Here is a 21,434-nt window from a genome sequence, read left to right as displayed (position 1 = left end):
GTGACAAAATTGGCAAATTGCCAATTGCCGATAACTGTGAGAGTCAACAGAATGAATGATATATGTATGTGTGTGTGTGTGTGTGTGTGTGTGTGTTTGCATGTGTGTGTGAGTGTGTGTGTGTGTGTTTGCATGTGTGTGTGAGTATGCACAGATGAATTGCAATGGTTTCAATTGTTACAGCATTCGGAAGCGCTTCGAGCTACCTTTCGTTGACGTCAACGGCCGGAGCTATTGCGATATTGTGAGGCCAGCTTAATAGCAACATCAACAGCAACGGCAACAGCAACGGCAACAGCAACGGCAACAGCAACGGCAACAGCAACAGCAGCTGCAGCATCTGCGAAAACACAATAATTGATTTGATAACAGCCATGTTAATTTCATTGTCAAAACGCTTGCCCCCACTCCCACTAAACTTGAATTGACGTTGTGCCTGATAAATTACACTAATCGCTGCGATGCCGCCGGCGGCGACATCAATGTTTTTTATTTGTCTCGCTCAGTCTTCGTTTTCTGTGACTATTTAACTTGAGCTCAGCTCACGTTTTGCAAGCTCAATAGACATGAAAGTAAAACGAAGCTCAAGTGCCGTTATTAAACAAACCTACATACATACATACGAACTTGTTTCTATACTCGAGACGACTTCATACTATTCGCATAGATATATATGTAGCTAAAATGATCTTAAGTTTACTTTCCGCACTTTCCGGAGTAGTTGTCATCTTCTGATTACTATAATTCAAATTGTAATTGGTTGGCTCTTGGAGACCTCTTGCATTTTGATAGCCAAGTAAAAGAGAGCTTGTTAGTGTTATATACTATCTGAAACCGCAAGAGGTTTTTTAAACTAACAATTGATGAAGGAAGAACAATCGGGGCAGAATTTTATTTTTTGCAGTATATTCTTTGAAAATAACATGATCCGGCCAGAATGTTGCTGAACATTTATTTTGAAGTATGAAAATATGAAAAAATATACGAAAATTGGAATCTTTCTTTAGATCTAGACTGAATAAAAGCCTTGACATCGTCAGATGTGGTATTAGAGGAAAGCCTTGAATCAAATACATGTTTTATAGGTGGAACATCTACAAGGATCATGTGAGGAAACTTAACAGCCGCGTCCGATGGAGCTAATGCTTTGGTTAAAAGAACATTTAATTGCAAAAATGGTGTTAACAATCACCGAATCGACAACTTTTTCGGGGATACAAGCAACAACATCCATGGGAATGACATCATTTTCATCACGTCTTTCTGGCATTTGTAGAGACGGGTTTAGTAGTAGATACGAACTTTGTGGGCATGTATGAAGGGAGAGATAGTTCATTTGGGCCACTTAAACTTGTCCTTTTACGCTTCGAAAGTTCAGACAAAAGTTGCCTCCTTTTGATCCATCAAATAGTGTTTTAAAGCCGACAGAATAGATCTCCAGACTTTCATAGTCTGCCTCATGAATCCCATGGCATTCATTATGGGAGATATTGGTTTTATAGATCTACACTTTCAGAAATATATTATGGGGACCGGTATGGACGAGGCCATAAAATTTGTTTAATATATCTCCCAAGTTTGATGCTTTTAACTCAGAAACTACGGAAGATATAGTCTTTTCCGATTTCTATGATAGGGTGGGGGATAACAGGTAATTGCAATTTGCAATTATCGATTACATCGATATCCTCTATCTTTATCCAATATACTCTGGATAAAGTTGAAGACGATATATTGCATATACTTTCGTGGGCTGTGTTTGTGTTTCCAAATTTTATTGTTTTTATTTCTTCTATTTATTTGGCAAACTTCTTATCAATTATCATCGTGATTTTGTGATCCAATAATCGTCAGTATTGAATATCGATATATGTTTGTATGATCGAAATCTGAGCGTTGGACATCAATTGAGTAAATCTAGAGCGAATCAGCACTGCCCTTCTTTCCCCTATTTATACCAAGGAACTCCAACCAGGATGTTGGCTTCGAGTCGCGAACCGTCGCTTGGCGTACTTGACTGCTGGCTGCCTGGGCCACAGTCGTGCCGGTGGCATCCTTCACACTTGCAGCATTGACCAGCACTATGGAGTCCTTCTTCAAAGCGGCGATTGCGGTGTTTGTGTTGGCATTGGCGTTATTTGTGGTCTGAATGGTCACATTCGATGGCTGCGGTGTCGGCGCAAGACTGGACCGTGGCGACTCAATTGCACTGTTCCGCCGGCGATGACCGCCGCCAAACAGTTTACCCACGTACGGCAAGCACATCTCGCCAGATAATTTGAGTTTGCCTAACAGAAATTTGGATCTTTTGGGTCGTTCGAAACAAAAATTTGTTTTTAACTACAGTCTATGGGCGTGTGAGCTGAAATTTGAACTCACTGACAAGCCAAGCGCCTGAACGATGGCGCACTGGCTGCTCTGACCGACACAAATAAACTCAACAGACTGATCTGTATATCCTGGACAAAGCTTCAAAGTCTTCCTCATAAACAGAGTTGGTCATTGCGATTCTGATACACACACTTTCCTTTGAACATCTGTAAGGATTTCTGCAAGCTGGAGATATTTTATTAAAACAAAAGGAATGGGACATATCCTTGCGGATCTCAAATGGACACCTGTTTTGGAGCAAAAAAAAATTGATTGGCATTCAAAGTGTTCAAAGATTCAAGAATAACAATTTGATCATCAATTTGGCTGGATTTATGTGAAAGCCAGAAATAAATAAGTTTAAAGAATAAGTTTAAGGATCTCCTCCGCTTCCTTGAAACTAAACGAAAATCTGAGCGTTGGCAGCATTTCATCGCTCAAATTTAAATGGCAAACAATTTAAGGGCAACCAAATTATATTGGCATGTTTATAAAATTACCATCGCCCAAAAACAGGGGAATACTACGAGCAATTGAAATCCGAAGACTTTGCAGTAGTTTGATATGCTGCAAAACCAATTAAGTTATTTAATAGATAATGTATATCGCTCATGATAACAATGCAAAAGTTTGATATTTAAGACAGATAACTTAAGGAGTCTTCACTAAAAGATCAAAACCTAAATTTAAGTATTGAATATATGTATATATATTTATGTATATATAAATTAATTTAAATGCCTAAGCTACAGGCTAAATAGTATTTACCTCAGATAGTTAAAAATGAATTGACAAATTTGAAAATATAGTAATCTATAATGAAAAAAACATATTTTGTTTTCTTTTCTTAATTCCAAAGTACATTTTTTACTACGCTAAGTCGAACCTTGTTTTCTGAATTTTAGAAAGAATCCATACTAATAACTCTTTCTATTACTAAGAAATATATTTCTGAAAAATAAAACAGAAGTTGATCTTACTTTCAGAAACGGCAAAAATAAAATCAGCTCCATCTTTGTTATTTTTAAGTCACATTTTATTTACAAGCACAGCGCAGCTGGCACTGCTTGGAGGCAGGCATCTCTATTTATAGACGCGCTGCATCCGCTCTTTGTTTTTTGTGCAACTGAAAGCAATCGAGGAGCAAATTTTGCGTCTTAGTGTATTACAGACCGCTGTTTAGAAACGATGGCTTCCTTTGGTGTGCGCGGCATGAGCCAGCCACTTGGCATTAAGATCTGCTGCTGTCGCGTCTTCACTTGTATCAATTTTGACTTTGTGCTCTCCCGGTTGGGACTCATGAAACTCATGCAGCTAGGTCTGGCCATTTTGTGCGAGGGCCTGCTTATCAAATATGGTGTGCCATACGCTGACTCCATTGGCCCGGCGCTGACCAGTTTCTTGGTAACAACTGGACATTGCTTCACCACAACAGTCCTACTGCTAATAAGCTACTGCTTCTCGGATAAATCTTATGGTCTCATTCGACAGTCACTATTTGTAAGCACACATAATACATACATACATATGTACATCTCTCATTGGGCTAAAAATAAACTTTGACATTGTACAGGAGACGCTGTTCAATGCGATGGCGAGCTGCATGTACTTCAGTTCAGCCAGCTATATGGGATTTGCCTGCGTCGTCTGGTTGCATCCTCAGTTTCTGGTTCGTCCTGGATTCTGGGCATATCCAGCTATGACAGCCACTTACGTAAGCCTCTATTTGTACTCTAGTGGCATAAGGAAATATTTCAATATTATTATTTTTACATACTCTGCAGTACATGGGTTATGCGGCAGGACTTCTACATGCCATCGACGCCTTTGTCGCCTTTAAGCATTTTCGTGGCCATCGCTAGACATTCGTTATGAACATGGATATGTAAGCCTAGTATTAAATATTTTTTAATTGTAGTAAAAAATTACGCGATTGGATTTTGGTTAACTTACTGCCAGTATTTAAATCAAATATAAATACATGTATAAATAAGTTTTCTAAATATGTATAAGACACAAATTGCAGACAATTTTATATATGTGAATTACACAAGATGACTTTAAAATAAATATATATATATATATATATATATATATATATGTAGAATAACTGATTTATTGTGGCTCTACATATTAGTAAGATTTGGAAACGCTGCCATGGATCTCTCTGGGACCTAGAAGACAAAAAAAAGCCCAGAGCCCATATAGTAATAACGATTTAAATATGGTTTTTGGACGCATTTATGCAATTAGGTATGATAAATATATAATGTATGTAATAATAAAATTAAGTACAAAAAGCATTTAAAGTGTATGCATGTGTGTATATTTAAATGGACTGGTTCGTTTGATTTGTGCTTGCTTTGAATTGTTTTGCATTGACTTGCAGCCGATAAGGCACCATTGGCGACAGCCAACTGATTGAGGGAGTCCACTCACCACTAAGGCATTTTCTTGGCTGCTTTGAATTTTCTAGAAAATGTAAAAGTTACAAACATATTTAATAACTGAAATAGACGGAATCGGGCAAAATAAATTGTGATTTACTTCAGCGCCTGGCTAGTCTCGTAGTCGGCTTTGAGTAGTCCAATGCGCACCCATCGTGGACGCTCGTGAATCGCCTTGTGTATTAGAAATTTAAGGCCCAGCAGTAGATGCTCAAAGATGACAAACGATAGATCCGGCATTGAAGGCACCCAGTGCGAAAAGAATTGCCTGAAATAAAGTTTAGTATATGTTGGAAAAGAAAAATATGCAATACCAAAGGTATTCAAACACGACAGCTACTCACTTGACATCCGGCTGGAGAAAGAGCAGGCCACAGTTGCTCATCAGCGACATGACCGAGATCAGCTCAAAAGCCAACTGCCAAGCGCCAATATTTTTAGCGCGACGCCCAAAGGGTCGCTTGAAGATGTTGCACAGCTTAAATATGTCAATGTGCACGGCAAACACGTTGTTGACTAAAGCACCGATGGCGGCGAAGGGCGCAACGGCAGCAAAGAGCACCACGTAGCCAAACTGAATGCACACCTGCAGATAATCCTCGTAGGTGGAATGATAGGAATCCAGGCCAGACTCGTAGAATGACTGCTCGTACCGTGACTTATTGCCAACCGCGCTCAATTTGTTTGGGTCCACTTCGGTGTGGCGATATTTAGCGTACATCTGGCGCAGCACGGCCATCAGGGGAATGCCAATTTCCTGAGCTATACACACCAGCTGAAAGATGAGCAGCTGCATCATCAGCTGGTATTTGAGTTGCTTGAGATCCTGCAGCACGAACGCAATATAAAACTGTGAAAAGAAATTGTTAACAATCTCGAAAATCATCAGCTTATTGACCCGATGCCGTTCGTACTGCGAACGTGTTCGATGATTCTCCAGATTGGTGAGGAATGTGGCAAGCTTCTCGTACGCCCACGAAAAGATCGCAATTAGCATGGACTGCACGATGACGGGGATATAAAGCAGCCATGAGTCTGCACCGAAATCCGCCAAAACTTCGGCCTCAATTTGGAACTGATATAGAGCAAACCAGGCGGCAGCCACCACACAGCCCAGCACCACCGGATACGAAATGCAATACATTTGCAGGTACGTGTAACGCATCGGATAATGCAGTGTCATTTTGCCAGTTATAGGATCCGGCTTCAGTTGACCTTGATAGGCGGCACGCGGTTTATCCAAGCTGCTCATCTCAATGGTGCCCCAACGATACGAATAGCCAGCACACTTACGCTTCCACAACTCCAGAAAGATCTAAAGGAACGTTACCACTAAGCAAGTCATCTTTAAAATTGTGTCTCAGCTCGATCGCACTCACTGTCGTCCAGATCACATAGAAGCCGCATACCAGTGACAGATTGAGATCCATCAGGCATTGCACCAGGCCAAAGATTGCTGGAAACACAAGCGCCTTCGTATAGAACTCAATAAAGCCAAAATAAAGACCAATGCTGGAGCCAAAGTAGTTGCGTATATCTTCAATCGGCAACGTGGTACGTTTGAGATTCAGATTGAATCGATCCAGATATAGCTGTAATATATACATACATATATTTATAATAAGATTCGATTAGAATGAAAGACAGCAAAAGAGATACACACAAATGCATCTTCACTAAAGAATTATATATCGAAACTCCATTAAAGTGTATATCAAATGCAAATCAACTTCAAAACAATTCCCATATAACTTTAGAGATATATTGAAGACTGGCAGTATTTTGCATACATAACATATGAATGGATTTCGAATGGAATTCTGAAACATCCTCTTGGGTACAATTACATACAATATCATGCAATGGAAACATGTCCTCGATGTAACCTTTCTGTATGTAGGATCTAATTGGCGGCTCAACAACATCTTTGATCAGTACGGGAATCTCGCAAAATTGGAGTATCTGCTCTTTGCTCATGCCCGGCAGCAAGAAGTCAGAGACGCAGCCATGATTGAACTTTTGCATGCTGCCCGTGGTGGTCCTTTTCTCCAGTTCTGCCGCATCGGCCAGACGCAACAGTGTATCCAAGTTGGCCGTCAGATATAAATACTTTTCGGTTTTGCTACAACACAATTGTCGAGTATAATAATAATGAGAACGACCAAGAGATAGAAAGAGAGCGAGATAGAAAGAGAGTGCACACTTACCTAACAATTTCGAGTGTAGTTTGTATGCCAAACTCCTCAATGATTTTTACCACATCCTGGCAGTGACGCGGCTTGGCCTTCTCCGTGAATATAATGACAATATACGTCTGCAACAATTGTGCAATACATGTGAATATGAATATCATTTAATTCGCATTTATTGCACACGAATACGCAAACCTTGTCGAGCGTTTCCGCTTCTTCGTCGCAGCTGTCGTCGAGGCTGCCAAATTGTGAGCGCTGCCTTTGAAGGGCCTCAAGCTTAAGACTGCGCTGACGGCGAAACAATTGATTTTCAATGATGTTTCGGGTGCGTGGACCTGCATCATATTCATATATAGATTCAGATATATCCATAAACGTAAACACATATATATTTCTATATATATGAACATATTACTCACTCTTGGCATCTTCGGACATTATTTATGAATTGAGTCGTCGTAGCTGAATGCTGCTGCAGATGCGAATAACAATGCCCGAATTTTGACAAAGCGGCAACTAAGTGTCTCTCTATATAGAATCAGTTACGCACGCATATATAGAGATATATAATATGTATATATACTCTATATTGCTGCAGAGACACATGAACGTTTGTGTGCGTGTAGAAATATTGTGTTTGTCGGCAATGGCAGCAAGAAAAATGCTTTAATAACGCCAAAAGATTTCAAAACATGGTCAGCGAGAGTGCCAGAGATTGTGGCTATTTTAATATTTCTCTGGTTATTGCCGGTTTATCTCGTTGTGGTTGCTGTTGTTGTGCTTTCGCATTCATATGTACAATATGTATATATATGTATATATATTTATTTTGGCTGGCACATTGGCTTGTTGTCCCCTTCACTCATGCTGACGTCACAGAGTCACGCAAAACAGCTGATCAACGGACTGTTTCTCGAGTTTAACGGCCAGTATGCTGACCACAATAAAATGCAAATAGTTCAGCATAATGGTGTATTTGTTTTTGGTGAAATATTGAATTAAAACTCGCTGGCTTCAAATATATATTCTTCGCAGAAAAATAAACGCTGTGAAACAGCTGGCGGAAGAAAGCAAACTGAAATCCACACTGTAAAATTGTGTGCAATTTATGAACAGCTGTTCGACTTTTGTTTGTACGCGCAAAATTAATGGCTGGCCCATATTCTAACGTGCCCTTGTAGATCAAAAGCAAAAACATTATGAGTTATGGTAAGAATAGCAATAGGTTGAAGCTCTTCGCCTCAGATTGGCATTTTTTGGTCATTTCGAATGCTTTTTGACACTGTTGTTGAAGCAAATGAAATTGGGTTTTCGAACTGCGTACTGGTATTAATCCCAATGACTTCGAAACGATAAGTCCGGGATCTCGTGCAAAAAAATGGATTCCGCAATTTGGCAAAAATCCGGACGCCGGATTTTGTTGACGAGCACGGTTAACTTAGAAATTTAAATTAATATTAGATGCGGGAATAAATAATTACATTAACATAAATAACGCATAGCTTAACATAACGTTCAACAAATTTGCTTAATTCAACATTTACATAAATGTACTGGAGGAGGGGTGGGTGTGCTGGAGCACTGCTCACATGCGCGCAGTCGACTCGCACTCGACAGGGCGTGGATCTGATTTTTTTTTTGACATGTGTTTCTCTTTGCCGTTTTTTTTTTTTTTTACAATTTGTAGTTTAATTTGGATTCTGGGTCGATTGAGTGTATTCCGCTCGAGCTACGTGGCTGATTACTGAAGGCTTATCCCGATGGCACTTATTCCATATCGAAAGGCACTCACCGGCTGAAGAAATACCGTCGGTGCGCTTGCGCGCTGCCAATATCAGGGGATGGTGTATTTGCCCAGTGTTTCCTCGCAGTAGCTTCGAGGGCGTAGCCAGCAATCTTTGCGCGACGGCCAGGTCGTTGTTGCATCAACTTCGGAGCATATGACATAAATTGCACAATTGCGGCGTGACCTGCCGTCGGCCACCTAAACATAAACCACAAAATTAGCACAGCACAACATTTATTCAAACAGACACACGCCGAATTTGGCTTCACAAGGTCTATCGAATATGGAGGGTCAAGGCACTCCTAAATGTACTTGAACACACAAATGTAAGCGCTATGGACCACGACCTGCCTCACTGGGTTTTTTTCTTTTCCACATGTGTTCTTGTCCCTAACCCTCAGTCGCCACCTTGCGGAGAATGTCCTCACATACAACGCTGGTGTAGCTGACCCTGCCAACTTCCTCCCGCTTTTCAGCAATGTGGCCCTTTAAATCTCACTTTTGGTTGTGGCATACGATAATTGAGTATCGATATGTCTGCAAATGCGACAATTTCTCGACTTTTCCGAGCTTCTACCAATTTTTTAATATGCTAAGCTACAAAGATAACATTTAAACACAAATACACATATATAGTAGCTATAAAGTACAAATTTCTCAACAGAGACAGATAGAAGACGACTTATTAAACTATTACTTCCAAATCACAGTGACATTCGTATCCTTCTCAATGTCCTTCTCGATGGTGTATGGCGAGAGTCCCGTCTTGCAGCAGATCTCATCGAAACTGATGAGGCCCGTGTACATCTTCTGCCTGGCCGATGGCACCGAGCCGGTGAATACCGGATATTTGTGTATGCAGCGAATGAATTTGTGCTGCAGCCCAAAAATGACCATTTTACGCTCATCGATATTGTGGTGTTGCGGACACAAGCGCTGGCAGATGGCACGCAAGGTGACGCCGTGCGTCATCGATGCATAGAACTGAAAGATTCTCTGCACACTGGGTAACAATTTGTCCGGCTGCAGTGCGACATATTTGCGACAGGCATTGCTCAGTGCCGCACTCTGGATAAGATGCTTGAGGTTCTGTGTCATGTACACATTGCTATACTTCAGTATGGGCAGCAGCTGGACGACGCCATAGTAGACTAGATTCTGTATGCAAGACTTCACCAGATCCGTCTCCACATCAGCTTCGGCGGCGATTCGTGCCACATGATTGATCCCATTGATATACGGCAAGATCTACGCAAAAATGGAAATGGATTTTGAATATTCGATTTATTCATTTGTCCAAGTTAGACGTTCAGATTCATTAATTTACCTGCTGTGTGGTCAGGTCCCAGTTCTCTAGCGGCGTATCACGGAGATTAGCCAGCAATAGGGGCACCATATGATCCTTGACCGGTGGCGGATCCGGCTTATGCATAACAATCTTCAGATAGATGGTGTTATCGCCCTCGACAATGGTGGCTACTTTGCGCTCGTTCAGATCCCGCAGCACCGTCTCAAAGATGTGCTGCAGCCTCAGTTTGTCGTCCTCGCGCGACAGGAAGCACGACTCCTCCTCCATCATGATAAGATACTCGGACAGTTTCTTCACCACGGGCTCATATTGCACGGATCGGGAACGCGAATCGCAGACGAAGCACAAATTAAAGATGAACTCATTGCGAGTATACTTCTGCTGATCCTGTATGCCAACGGGATAACCAACAATTTTCACATCCATCACATTCACCGTCAGATTGCAGCGTTGCAGCGGCGGTTTTGGTATAATATAAACGTTGATCGCATCAAACACCTCCTTCGAGATGTAATTCTCCGGCACCTGTGAAATGGAAATCTCTTTCCTATTTATTTCTTGAAGCTTAATGCGCTTACCTGACAGCTGATTTTGAAGCCCGCCGTGGTGTCAAATTCACCCAGAAAAATGCAGCGGATTTTGCCTTCAGTGCTGGCGCTGCCACTGCCGCCGCCGGTGCTGCTGCTGGCAACGGGCCCGCCCTCATTTGTGTGGGCGTGCATCATTTTGAGGTCCACCCGTCTACACAATCACCGCATTTTTTCAAATCTGAACCATGTTTGTGAACTTTTGCCCAAATCACAATATCTCTCCGCTTGCGATTATTACGAGCAAAGGTTATACGCAGCTTTACGCTCTCTTTCGCTGCGCTATACGTCATAAGTTCAGGCATAGTTTTTATATATATATATACAATGTTTATAAACAATTCTCTTTTTAGTTACAAACAAGTAATATCATACTTATATCCTTATGGATGTCAGCGTCCATGGGTGCAAATAATTACAGAACACAATTTGAGTCCAGCTTAAAGTTGTGACACAACCGCTTGCTTCTAAGCGCATTTCATTGATTATTTTTCATTGAACCTTGAACTAGTTCGATCGGAATGATCTTTGGAACTGCAACCCTGAAATTCCTATATCTGCGTTGATTAAACGGCGAAAATACGCAATGAACATAATGTACATCTAGTTATTGCTCTACAACATTCTTCTAATCAATTTGCTTATTGGAACCACATTTAAAGTGTCCAGCCCAGTCCAATCAGTGTTGCAAGATGCAGAAACCGATTACCGGTCGGCACTATCGAAACATCGATTACTTAGTGCCTGTTCGATAATTTCTTACATGCTGAATTTATTGCCACAGTCTAGTTTGCATAGTTAAAATAAATAATAAATAATTAATTAAATGACGAACGAAACCGCAAACGTTGCTGAGCGACTCAAGGTGGGTCCGCGGGACAATGTTACCTATCCCATAGCCATGAAATATTGCGGTCACTGCACAATGCCAATAGAGGTGAGACGGCTGAAAATTTACTTTCAATTCCAAGACTAGTGCGAAAATTGTTGAACGATTTTTCATTTATTTATTCATTTGCAGTATTGTGAATACTATCCGGAGTACGAGAAGTGCAAGGAGTGGCTGGAGCGCAATCTGCCCGATGATTTCGAGCGATTGAAAATCGAGGAGGAGCAGGCAGCCGCCGATGGCACAGACGACGACAAGAAGCGCCAGAAGCGCGGCGGCAAAGGATTGCTCCGTGTCAAAAAGAAGGAAGATGTCCCAAAGCGCATCTGTGTCTCACGTGCTGCCCGCGGCAAAAAGAAGTCCGTTACGGTCGTCACTGGACTGAGTACCTTTGGTCGGTGTTCTTCATATCCACATACACGAAACCAACTTGTAATTAAATGTTTATTCTTTTTGCTCACAGATATTGATCTCAAAGTGGCTGCCAAATTTTTTGGCACAAAGTTCGCTTGCGGCTCCTCAGTCACTGGTGACGATGAGATTGTTATTCAGGGCGACGTTAAGGATGAGCTCTTCGATGTCATTCCCGACAAGTGGGCAGAAATCGATGAGGATGTAATCGCGGATCTAGGCGATCTGAAGCGCTAATCAAAAAAGTCAAATCCTTCGCTGCTTACTTACTGAAATTGTGCTTATTTTATACGAAAATCACATGCACTAATTTAAAATAATATAATAAAATAAAAAAAATCACTGCTGCTGTTGTTGGGCCTCCTCCTGCTGCAATCCGTTCTGATCGCCACCAATGAAATGGAAATGCTTGTGCGTCAGCTCAATGATGGCCTCGTTCTCCTCGTCGGTCAGCGGCACCTTGTTGTCATCAATCAGCTAAACAAAACATGCACACACAATTGAAACTAATGCTGGAGCCGAGTAGGAGTTGGACTAATGCTTACCAGCTGTGTGTGCAGCGCACTTGTTGGCGGATCATTAACCATTTGGAGCATCTCGTGTGGCATCAATCCATAGGCGCCCAGATCACGCAGATAACTCTTGATGGAGTCGCATGTCTGCGTTTTGCACGGCGACTCCTCCAGATACTGCAGGGCCTGTTGAAATAGATACACGCACATATTTATCTCTATTGTTATAACTATTATTATTATTGTTATTACTTCGTAGGTAACCGTCGCCAAGTTGCGCATGCCAAACTTCTTTTTGGTGCTCTTGATCGTTTGCAGAATATTCATCACCTCCAGATTTGTGATGTATGCGTATGTGGCATTGACACTTTAATAAATAGTCGTAATATCACGTTAAGATACGAATTATGCTCAATATTTAACACATCACTTACGTTTCCATTTTATTATTTAGCTTCTAGCGATTTGTGAACAAAACGACTGCGGCCAAAACGAGTGGCATCGAGTAGAAATTGCAGTATCGATTTGTACCGAGTACAATTATTTTGGCGCCAACAAGCGCGATTCGGTATTTTATATTATTAAAAACCGTTGCGCTCCATAATGCTTTTCTGAACTGTAAGTTAATTTAACTGCTCCAGCATTTGATGCAACAAAGTAATTATTTTCGCACATGTATGCCCGTGCATTCTGTATTCGATGCATACGCTCACAGAAACAGTCATCGATCTATCGATATATCAAGTAATTTTGATGTACTTCAAATTGAAATTCTTGGCAGTCTCAGTTGCTCTCTTCATAAATTGCTTAGATTAAATTTTAATTTTAAGATAATTTGCGAAAATGGGCATTGCAGACAATGAGAAAAGCGCAAAAGGCGGCCCATTCGAAATAAAAGCGCAAAAGACAAGGCAACGCGTCTTCCTAAAACGCCGATCCGAGCAGCTACCAAACAGCCATATGCAAAGCAATTGGACTCTTTGCACAGATCTGCAGCGACAGTGGAACCGCCGGCGATTGCGACGCCTATTCGCAGCAGACAAGCCGAAGGTCGTGAGGGGATATCCATGTGCCCATGTGCATCGATCCGGTCCGATGGGCTCCTTTCTTCGATATTTTCTGCTGCCCATTTTTCTGGTCTTGGGCATCATCTGCTGCATCACATTGTACCAGACCGAGGTGACGATGTTCGTGCAGCACTACTTCCGCCAATATCAGGCCATTGTCCATGACAAGCCAAACTACTGCGATCGCAGCCGATCGATGCGCAACATCTTTGACAATATTCACCGCGATGTGATCAATCAAGATGCGGCGCTCCAACAACTGGAAGAGGCACTGACCAATCATGCAGCATTTCATTCTATTGCTCTGGTGGGCACGTCGGGCTTGGGCAAAAGCTTGACGATGCAACTGCTGTTCTACCAGTATCCATGGAAGTTGAACGTGCAGAGAATTGCTTGGAATGACTTTGATCTGATTGAGGAAGAGGCACGTTATAAGAAAGTGCTGGGCATACTTCACAACTTGGCGCACTGCGGTCGCAATCTGTTAATTATTGACAACATGTCCGTCTGGGATTTGGAATATGTGGCAATAATAAACGCTTTGGCGCTGGCCCAGCGTGACGTGGCCAATGTGGAAATAAGTGATCTGGACCTGAAGCAGCTGACAATTATCTATGTGTTCAATGTGAACGCTAGAAAGCTGCCAGATGTATACTATCGAAAGCGGCTAGAAGTGATACTGCAGCTGGCGGATATGACGGTGATAACCTATCGTTCATTTGACCGCAGCGATCTGGAGAGATGTGTGCGACACGAGGCACGAGTGATAGACCTACACTTGGAGGAGCGTTATGTTAAAGAAATTGTCAGCACGTCCAATGTTCACATCTCCGGATGCAAGACGGTGCGTGCCAAGGTTTTGGTCTATGGGAAACCGATGTGACAAGACGATTACTGACACGAAAAAACAAACATTGACTAAACCAATTACTGCCAATAGTGAATGGGTTCGGCATTTTCTATTTATGTACATTTATACTGATCTCTTTTTTTTTTTTGACGGAGGGTCGGGGTGTTGAATGAGAAGCAAGACTTTGAGTGTAATTTGTAGGCAAAATGAACACTTGCATAATGTTAAATTAATTCGACAATATTTAAACTATTATGGTTAATGGCTAGACAATGAAACAAAAACAACAGATTATAAATGTAGCTCATCTTGATTGACAAAACAAGTTTATTGATTTGTTGTGAATATTCCCACATAATATTAAATTGTTGAAATAAATGATTGTCGACTCAATATACATATGTACATATAGATCTCTATCCTTTTGTTGGCCTTAGTAAAGGGGGGGTCAGATAAAGTTGACCAAAGATATGCAATAGACAGAATGACGCCATAAAGTCTATAGGAGAAATTGCCCAGTCAAAAGTTGAGAAAAAATAATAGCATCACTCACAAGAAATGTTTTCAAAGTTGTGATTTTTAAATTTGTAAGTTTAAGGAACTTATGAATGTGTTTTTAAAAGTGGAAGAACACTCTTTCAAAAAAGTGGGAAAGAGAAATAATATTAGTATAAATAATATTATAAAGGCGAATTTTTACTACAACTTATTGAAGTAATGAAAAACAGGGCAAGTGTTGAAAAAAAGTTTGTGTTTTTATTGTATAAGGTAGTAGTAGGTAGCATATAAATTTATATAACATACGATATACATACATATATGTAAAAAAGAGATAGCTAGCTTAAATACTTTTACTTCCACATACGCTTTCGCATTCGCTTTTGCATTCGCCTTCATTCCTCCCCGCTTTCGCTTTCACTCTCCGCTTCCTCATCTTCATTTTATGTGTTCTCGAACTAATCTCACTTGGCGATACGCTAGTGTCTCTGTGTGTGTGTGTGGTTGTGTGTGTGGTTGTGTGTGTGGTTGTGTGTGTGTAAGTGTAGAGTGTGCATGTGTGGGTGTCTGGGTGTGTACATGTGTGTGTGTGTGTGTGTGTGGAGGAGGCACCTCTAGAATCCTGCAACGCCGCCACGCTTGCGATAATCGGCATTTGCATAGATGGCCGTTGCATTACGTGCAAGCGCACAGACAACGGAGTCTGTGGTGGTTTTCAAGGGCAGCAGATTGTGGCCACGCTTCTGGAGCAGCTGCAGCAGGGACTCGGAATACTTCCCATCCTCATATTCGAGTGTATCGGGAAACAGCTGGCTGTAGAAGCGCGGCGCATCGACAGCCGCCTTCAGATCATCGCCGAGCCACAAATATCGAGCAGCCACCTCGACGATAGCTGCCAATATCTTACTGCCGCCAGCCGCACCAATTGCCAGTCGTACGTTGCCCTCCTGATCCGTCAATAACATCGGCGACTGGGAGGACATGGGACGCTTGTGCAGTTCAATTGTGTTTGCCGGCGACGCTGGCAGCTTGAATTGATTACTGCCCTTCATGGCAAAATCAGCCATGCAATCGTTCAATATAATGCCAGTGCGTGGTCCTATCAAGCCGGATCCAAAACTGAAAACCATTTTTCAAAAGAGATTTAGGCAAACTAATTTTAAACACAGATTTACATCTCGACTTTTCAGAAGAGTCTTATTAAAAAAAAAGTAGTTAAGAAATCGAAATGCAATTTTGATGTCAAATTAAGGGCAAGAATAAATACTTTTCGAATATATAGAAATTAGTTGTAAAATGCAAACATTTTTTGTTCTTTTTGATATTTAAATTGTAGGACAAATGTTTTGTGTTAAGTATATAAAATGGTAAAGAAGTTGGTTTTACCAGCAGTACTTACTAGTAATTGATGGAGCTGGTCACGGATACGGCATCGCCATTCGGTGCTATCACTGAGAGTGCTGAAGTGCCATATGGATCTTCCTCGTAGCTAGACAGTGCACCGTATTCTTGGGGACCACTGAGGACATAACTGTCGTTGATCTTGGCCCGTTGCTCAGCAGCAGAATCGGGATTGTTCAGCTGGCTGACCAGTTCGCGCACATCTATAAACCGGGGATCGCCAAGCTCGGGGCGACGGGCGAATCCAAATTTGAGTGCCTCGGTAATGCGATGTATGGTGCGGGCATAGGATTCCTCGTCGGCCAAATCGGCACGGGTTAAGTTATAGCCCTCCAGAATGCTAAGTATGTGGGAGATGACAGATCCACTGCTCACCGGCGGTACAGCATAGAGTGTGTCCTTTCCCAATGTCGATGTTATGGATAATCGCATTTCGGCTGTGTACGCTGCCAAATCGTCTAGCGTTATAATACTGCCCAACTCGTTCAGATCCTCAGCCAGCATTTTGGCCACAGTGCCATTGTAGAAGTCCATCGGTCCATTATCGGACAGCAGTTGATATGTGTTGCACAATTTCGCCGGTGGCTTCAGTAAGGCTCCCTCCACGTGCTGCTCACCGGTTTCAGCATTTAGGAAAACGACCCTGCGAAAATCATTGTGCTTTAATTTTAATTGTTTAAAAAATCGAAATACTATATAAGAATATTCTAAAATCAAGCACACAATATAATAATAATTTTAATTTATTAATTAAGTCCAAAATTACTTTACTTTACTTTATGGTCATTGCTTGTACTCACTGATAATGGGGATTATCTTTGATATGGGACCACGTTCTGCGCACAGAATTCTCCTGATGTTTGGACATTTGGTAGCCCGTCTCGCAGAGCTTTAGAGATGGTGCCACGAGGTCCTGCCAGGGCAGCTTGCCAAATTTCTGGTGCGCCCGATGATAGCCCATCACCTCGCCGGGCACCGCAATGCTCAGTGGTCCGACGATGGAGGCATTGTAATTATCATCAAACATGTTCTGCTTGGATGCATATGGTGCTACAACTTGGGCGTCTATGTAGTGGCTTTGCCCTGTTTCACGCTCATAGATATTCATCAGGAGGCCGCCGCCAATTCCCATGCTCTGTGAGGTCAGGAGGCCGTTGCACAGCATTGTGGCAATTGTTGCATCCACAGCGCTGCCATTGCGCGCCAATATATCGCTGCGAAGGAGTGAATATAATAAGTAATTCTGATTTTTTGCACAGATTCAAATTTAATATAATTAACAAAAATTTGGACGTTTCAGGAAACACAGAAAACTGTTTCGCTAATAAATATATATCATATAACAGCTGAGCTAAAGGTTAAATCGTACACCATTTTTAAATGTTTTATTTCATTTAATTTGTAATTTTTATTTTATAGTGTTTCAAACCGGAATTGTAATGGGAATTTACCAATTGCAATTCAGAATCGAAATCGTAATCAGAGCCAAAATTCATTTCGATTTAACACGCTGATCTTCAATTTGTATTTCTTGAAGCCTTTTTTATATATTGTGGATTGTTTTAATTGTACATTAAGCACATGAATATATTGCACATGTGCAGATCTTTGTCTAGTTACCTGCCAATCTGACTGCATGGCTGCATATCCGAGCAGACGGCTGCATTCTCGAAGACGCCCAGCGTGGAACTGAATTCCTTGTTGTTGTCCACATTTGTTGCTGGCGACGGTGGCGGCGTTGTTGGGGATGTGGATGCGGCGATGGCGGGTCCAGCAATCGCAATCTCTTCAGCTGTTGTTGCTGTTGTTGATTCCGTGCTTTCGTTGTGCTCCGGTTGCTCATCTGTTGAAGTAAATGTTATAAATGTGTGGCTTGTGCTTGGATTGCTTGGTGGTGGTGTTGTTGTTGTAGTAGTTGTTGTTGTGCTTTCATTTGTTCTTATTGTTGTTGTTGTTGTTGTTGTTGGTGTGATAGTTGTGCTAGTTGTTCTTATTGTTGCTGCTGTTGTTGTGGCTGGTGCTGTTGATTGTGAAGGGGACTCTGACGATGACTCTGGTGCCTCTGCAGCAGCATCTGTTGCTGCAGTACTGCTGCCAACAATTGTTGCTGTTGCTGTTGTTGCTGTTGCTGCTGTTGCAACTGTGCTGTTGTTGGATCGCAGGGGCGTTGACTTTGGCCAGTCTTTTGTTGTTGTTGTTGTTGTTGTTGTTGTTATCGGTGCAATTATTGTTGTTGTTATTTAGTAAGTTAAGGTGTAAGAGTTTTGTTGTCAATACATTTTTTGGTGCCACAATAGAAGAAATTTAACATAACGAATACTAGGTGCCAGAGTGCAGGATTGTGGTATATCGGGTGACTGAAGAGACATGCAAAGCTCATGTGCAACATTTGTTCATCGTGTGGTGTGGATATATGTACTATATGTGTGTGTGTGTGTGTGTGTGTATCGTGATATTAGTTGCCATTTTGTAAGTGAGTGGTTAGAGATGTATGTAGATGTTTGTTGGCCACTTTGTCAATTGGTACCGTTTACCACTTACCGCTGAAGCACAGGCTTATGATCACATAGCTAATCAGGGCGATGCCAATGAAGCAGATTAACACAATTGTCAGCTTCTTCATCCAGGCCAACACATTCGCACGCCTGCGAATACACAAAAAGATGCACATCATTTCTTAAATATTCAAAACATTTCAAATGCCTGTACCCAAAATTAACTGATATCTTTCAAAATTGCAGCACTAATTTCCAGCATTAAGCAAAGTTTTACTGCCCAAAAAAGTAGGCATCATTTATTTCCTAGTTGTCTGCCGCATTTCCCAAAACTTTTGCTATTTTTACGGGCAACCTTTCGCGGTTTCCTTTCACCTATTATTAGTTTATTAAAACTTTATTCACAATCTTTCGACCTTATGCAAATTTGTAAAGTGCAAGAAATTTTTAATTTATTTCCCACAAAAAACAAATCGGAATGACTTAAGTGAAAAAAGGGTATCAATATTTTGAGATCAGATAGGACTTCTTATGGCACATTCCGCACAAATTTCAGGCCCGAATGTAACTTCCTTTTCGCTATATACAACTATGTAATTTCTTTTTTGCAGTGCAATTTTCGAGTGAGCCTCCTTATTTAATTAGACTTACATCTGTTCGCGTCGCGCCTCCTCGGCAGCGGCGGTGTCCTGTATCAGTTCGCCGCCATTCTTCTCATCGTCATCCAGTCCACTGGACGATTTGAGTGGAATTTTGTTCATGGCATCATCGTTGCTGTGGTGCACCATCTTATGTGCATCCGCTGTAGCTGCGCTGCTACTGTTGCTGCTGCTGCAAGTTCTGCAATGGGACAATAGGAAAATACGAATTTTTAGAATAATCTATGGTGTATGCAACTGTTGCTCTGCCGCACAGCTCGCAAATATGCAACAGATTTTCCACGCGTCTCAAAGCTAACTAAACAGCCGAGCCGCAATGTCGACAATCGACGCCCCGTCATGCGGCATCAATAATGGCGTTGCCCATCTGCTGCACACTCTCCCTTCTACCCGCTGCCCAATGCTTTATGCAACCTTCCCTCTGCCTGCGTCATTGGCAACAGCGACGTCAGCAGCTTTGATGGCCGACTTTGATGGCAGGATGTGGCCGCCGTCATTGTCGTTGCGGTTGCATGTTTTGTGGGCGTGCCACTCAACCCCTTTCATATTCTACACTCTATTTCTACACTCAGATCAAAGTATGCCCGTTTTTTGTTTTGCTTTTTAATTTCAAATTACGAAATAGTTGAAAATGTTTGCCTTTCATCAACAATATGAAATAGAAGATATCAGAAGATTTATGAATATTTTTCATAATCGCCTTCAAATATATATATTTCTGAAATGTATAAAATCAGAAAAAAAAATATTAAATATGTAGCTTAAAGTAAGTTTTTAAGTAAGGCGCAAAAACTGTATTTTTTTGAGTGCATCTTCATGGCGTTGCTCGCCATTGCTGTGTGCGTGTGCAGCAAATGGGTCACAGACGGCGAAGGCGTCGCAAACGACGCTGACGTTGACGTCGACACACGACACAGGAGGAGGGAGACGGGAGGCGGGAGACGGGAGACGGGAGAGCGCTGCTTTGCAACCAACTAACAGGCATGTATGGCATTTTCTTGCGGGCAGCTGCTGCCCATAACGATAATTGAATGCTGTGATTGGCAACCTCAGCGGGGAGGTGGTGCAGTGCCTAGGTTGTTGACTGTGAATTGGGTTAATTGCATTCGCGTTTTCTGTAAAACATGGCCACTAAATCGGAGGTACAACATCAAACAGCTCCTTTGCCCTCACATGATCCGGGCAAGCATTGTTATTATTGCCAATATACATTCAAAAAGACCAGTCACGATTTATGAAAGTTTCACCAAAGAAGGAGAGCTTAAATAACCCTATAAAACAATATCAATGAAATCGAATAACTTTGTAAAGATGCGCAAATAGTTAAAAAATATTTTAATGGATTTTGGGCATATCAAATTTGAAAGATATGTATCAGATTCTCATTTACAATCAGTTTCTTTTGAACCATAGCTAATTTTAGAGTGTACACATATTAAAAAAACACCCTGAAAATGAGGCATATTTTTTTCTTAAAATTTAATCAGAAATTTCGAAAAAAACCTGGTTTTTAGAATTATACTTTCTGCATAATAAGTTTAAATATTCTTGGCGCCATTTTTTGCTATTTACTTAGAACAATTGATCAATTGTCAGAGTGGCAGATGCGATATCTATAATGATCCATAATGAAAATTTATTATATCAAATATGAACTTTACGAAGCTTTAGAAAGAGACAATAATGTTCGATCTCAGATACATGCATATACAGTTTTGGGCGAATTTTGAAATATTATTAAGTTTTTGTTCGTTTTAAGCAATATTTATTTAGAGTGGTTCTGTTTTACATGTTCTACATTTTTGGTTTCTAACAAATACTTAAAATGAGAATATCGACTGTGCTAGTGGTGCTGATTAATAATATGTATATATTATATTGGGTGGAATACGTTTAAAACTTGAAAATAAAATTAAACTACGCTTTACAAGGGTAAGGACAGGAGGAATCCAAGATGAACA

At 41.3% G+C, this 21,434-nt stretch overlaps 8 protein-coding genes across 8 annotated transcripts; 3 read left to right on the top strand and 5 right to left on the bottom strand.

Moving 5' to 3' along the window:
• Positions 1–1,917: 1,917 nt before the first annotated feature.
• On the bottom strand, positions 1,918–2,265 carry LOC6564583. Its single transcript, XM_001991645.1, has one exon. The coding sequence runs from the start codon at positions 2,263–2,265 to the stop codon at positions 1,918–1,920; it is 348 nt and encodes a 115-aa protein (XP_001991681.1).
• A 1,206-nt stretch (positions 2,266–3,471) lies between these two features.
• LOC6564584 (protein singles bar) lies at positions 3,472–4,323 on the top strand. Its single transcript, XM_001991646.2, has 3 exons — positions 3,472–3,870; positions 3,944–4,084; positions 4,155–4,323. Exons 1-3 carry the CDS (start codon positions 3,559–3,561, stop codon positions 4,230–4,232), a joined length of 531 nt encoding a protein of 176 aa, XP_001991682.1. The 5' UTR covers positions 3,472–3,558; the 3' UTR covers positions 4,233–4,323.
• Positions 4,324–4,593: 270 nt separating this feature from the next.
• Positions 4,594–7,801, bottom strand: LOC6564585 (anoctamin-8). Its single transcript, XM_001991647.3, has 8 exons — positions 7,429–7,801; positions 7,205–7,344; positions 7,025–7,131; positions 6,669–6,939; positions 6,197–6,409; positions 5,162–6,132; positions 4,918–5,085; positions 4,594–4,842 (listed from the first exon to the last, which is right to left on the bottom strand). The coding sequence occupies exons 1-8, from the start codon at positions 7,445–7,447 to the stop codon at positions 4,812–4,814; spliced, it is 1,920 nt and encodes a 639-aa protein (XP_001991683.2). The 5' UTR covers positions 7,448–7,801; the 3' UTR covers positions 4,594–4,811.
• A 1,555-nt stretch (positions 7,802–9,356) lies between these two features.
• On the bottom strand, positions 9,357–11,138 carry LOC6564723 (GATOR complex protein NPRL2). The gene is made up of 4 exons (XM_001991648.2): positions 11,067–11,138; positions 10,683–10,973; positions 10,123–10,629; positions 9,357–10,043 (listed from the first exon to the last, which is right to left on the bottom strand). Exons 2-4 carry the CDS (start codon positions 10,827–10,829, stop codon positions 9,489–9,491), a joined length of 1,209 nt encoding a protein of 402 aa, XP_001991684.1. The 5' UTR covers positions 10,830–10,973; positions 11,067–11,138; the 3' UTR covers positions 9,357–9,488.
• A 293-nt stretch (positions 11,139–11,431) lies between these two features.
• On the top strand, positions 11,432–12,333 carry LOC6564724 (density-regulated protein homolog). Its single transcript, XM_001991649.3, has 3 exons — positions 11,432–11,628; positions 11,713–11,974; positions 12,044–12,333. The coding sequence occupies exons 1-3, from the start codon at positions 11,518–11,520 to the stop codon at positions 12,226–12,228; spliced, it is 558 nt and encodes a 185-aa protein (XP_001991685.1). The 5' UTR covers positions 11,432–11,517; the 3' UTR covers positions 12,229–12,333.
• LOC6564725 (DNA-directed RNA polymerase III subunit RPC9) lies at positions 12,011–13,199 on the bottom strand. Its single transcript, XM_001991650.3, has 4 exons — positions 12,938–13,199; positions 12,756–12,870; positions 12,537–12,689; positions 12,011–12,468 (listed from the first exon to the last, which is right to left on the bottom strand). The coding sequence occupies exons 1-4, from the start codon at positions 12,943–12,945 to the stop codon at positions 12,331–12,333; spliced, it is 414 nt and encodes a 137-aa protein (XP_001991686.1). The 5' UTR covers positions 12,946–13,199; the 3' UTR covers positions 12,011–12,330.
• Positions 13,200–13,295: 96 nt separating this feature from the next.
• Positions 13,296–14,813, top strand: LOC6564726. Its single transcript, XM_001991651.2, has one exon. The coding sequence runs from the start codon at positions 13,347–13,349 to the stop codon at positions 14,451–14,453; it is 1,107 nt and encodes a 368-aa protein (XP_001991687.1). The 5' UTR covers positions 13,296–13,346; the 3' UTR covers positions 14,454–14,813.
• Positions 14,814–15,473: 660 nt separating this feature from the next.
• Positions 15,474–19,654, bottom strand: LOC6564727 (scoloptoxin SSD14). Its single transcript, XM_032738148.2, has 6 exons — positions 19,466–19,654; positions 18,861–18,964; positions 17,940–18,162; positions 17,120–17,533; positions 16,318–16,962; positions 15,474–16,037 (listed from the first exon to the last, which is right to left on the bottom strand). Exons 1-6 carry the CDS (start codon positions 19,600–19,602, stop codon positions 15,533–15,535), a joined length of 2,028 nt encoding a protein of 675 aa, XP_032594039.1. The 5' UTR covers positions 19,603–19,654; the 3' UTR covers positions 15,474–15,532.
• Between the last annotated feature and the right edge of the window lie 1,780 nt (positions 19,655–21,434).

This window comes from Drosophila grimshawi, unplaced genomic scaffold, assembly GCF_018153295.1.
Source record: "Drosophila grimshawi isolate 15287-2541.00 unplaced genomic scaffold, ASM1815329v1 contig_848, whole genome shotgun sequence".
Taxonomy (NCBI): Eukaryota; Metazoa; Arthropoda; class Insecta; order Diptera; family Drosophilidae; genus Drosophila; species Drosophila grimshawi.
This window is presented reverse-complemented; position numbering and strand designations above follow the sequence as displayed.

Excerpts from the sequence above, each read along its gene's own strand:
- LOC6564727 (XM_032738148.2), bottom strand. The coding sequence starts at position 19,602 with ATGGTGCACCACAGCAACGATGATGCCATGAACAAAATTCCACTCAAA. Across the intron at positions 18,965-19,465 it reads GAGGCGCGACGCGAACAGAT|GCGTGCGAATGTGTTGGCCT; the intron begins GTAAGTCTAATT and ends GTGTATTCGCAG. Across the intron at positions 16,963-17,119 it reads AAAGATAATCCCCATTATCA|GGTCGTTTTCCTAAATGCTG; the intron begins GTGAGTACAAGC and ends TGATTTTCGCAG.
- LOC6564726 (XM_001991651.2), top strand. The coding sequence starts at position 13,347 with ATGGGCATTGCAGACAATGAGAAAAGCGCAAAAGGCGGCCCATTCGAA.
- LOC6564585 (XM_001991647.3), bottom strand. Across the intron at positions 6,410-6,668 it reads TGTTTCCATTGCATGATATT|CTATATCTGGATCGATTCAA; the intron begins GTATGTAATTGT and ends TATATATTACAG. Across the intron at positions 5,086-5,161 it reads TTTCTCCAGCCGGATGTCAA|GCAATTCTTTTCGCACTGGG; the intron begins GTGAGTAGCTGT and ends ACTTTATTTCAG.
- LOC6564725 (XM_001991650.3), bottom strand. Across the intron at positions 12,690-12,755 it reads TGGCGACGGTTACCTACGAA|GCCCTGCAGTATCTGGAGGA; the intron begins GTAATAACAATA and ends CTATTTCAACAG. Across the intron at positions 12,469-12,536 it reads GTGCGCTGCACACACAGCTG|CTGATTGATGACAACAAGGT; the intron begins GTAAGCATTAGT and ends TGTTTTGTTTAG.
- LOC6564584 (XM_001991646.2), top strand. The coding sequence starts at position 3,559 with ATGGCTTCCTTTGGTGTGCGCGGCATGAGCCAGCCACTTGGCATTAAG. Across the intron at positions 3,871-3,943 it reads TCATTCGACAGTCACTATTT|GAGACGCTGTTCAATGCGAT; the intron begins GTAAGCACACAT and ends GACATTGTACAG. Across the intron at positions 4,085-4,154 it reads CAGCTATGACAGCCACTTAC|TACATGGGTTATGCGGCAGG; the intron begins GTAAGCCTCTAT and ends CATACTCTGCAG.
- LOC6564724 (XM_001991649.3), top strand. The coding sequence starts at position 11,518 with ATGACGAACGAAACCGCAAACGTTGCTGAGCGACTCAAGGTGGGTCCG. Across the intron at positions 11,629-11,712 it reads ACTGCACAATGCCAATAGAG|TATTGTGAATACTATCCGGA; the intron begins GTGAGACGGCTG and ends ATTCATTTGCAG. Across the intron at positions 11,975-12,043 it reads CACTGGACTGAGTACCTTTG|ATATTGATCTCAAAGTGGCT; the intron begins GTCGGTGTTCTT and ends TTTTGCTCACAG.
- LOC6564583 (XM_001991645.1), bottom strand. The coding sequence starts at position 2,265 with ATGTGCTTGCCGTACGTGGGTAAACTGTTTGGCGGCGGTCATCGCCGG.
- LOC6564723 (XM_001991648.2), bottom strand. The coding sequence starts at position 10,829 with ATGATGCACGCCCACACAAATGAGGGCGGGCCCGTTGCCAGCAGCAGC. Across the intron at positions 10,630-10,682 it reads GCTTCAAAATCAGCTGTCAG|GTGCCGGAGAATTACATCTC; the intron begins GTAAGCGCATTA and ends TCCATTTCACAG. Across the intron at positions 10,044-10,122 it reads GGGACCTGACCACACAGCAG|ATCTTGCCGTATATCAATGG; the intron begins GTAAATTAATGA and ends ATTTTTGCGTAG.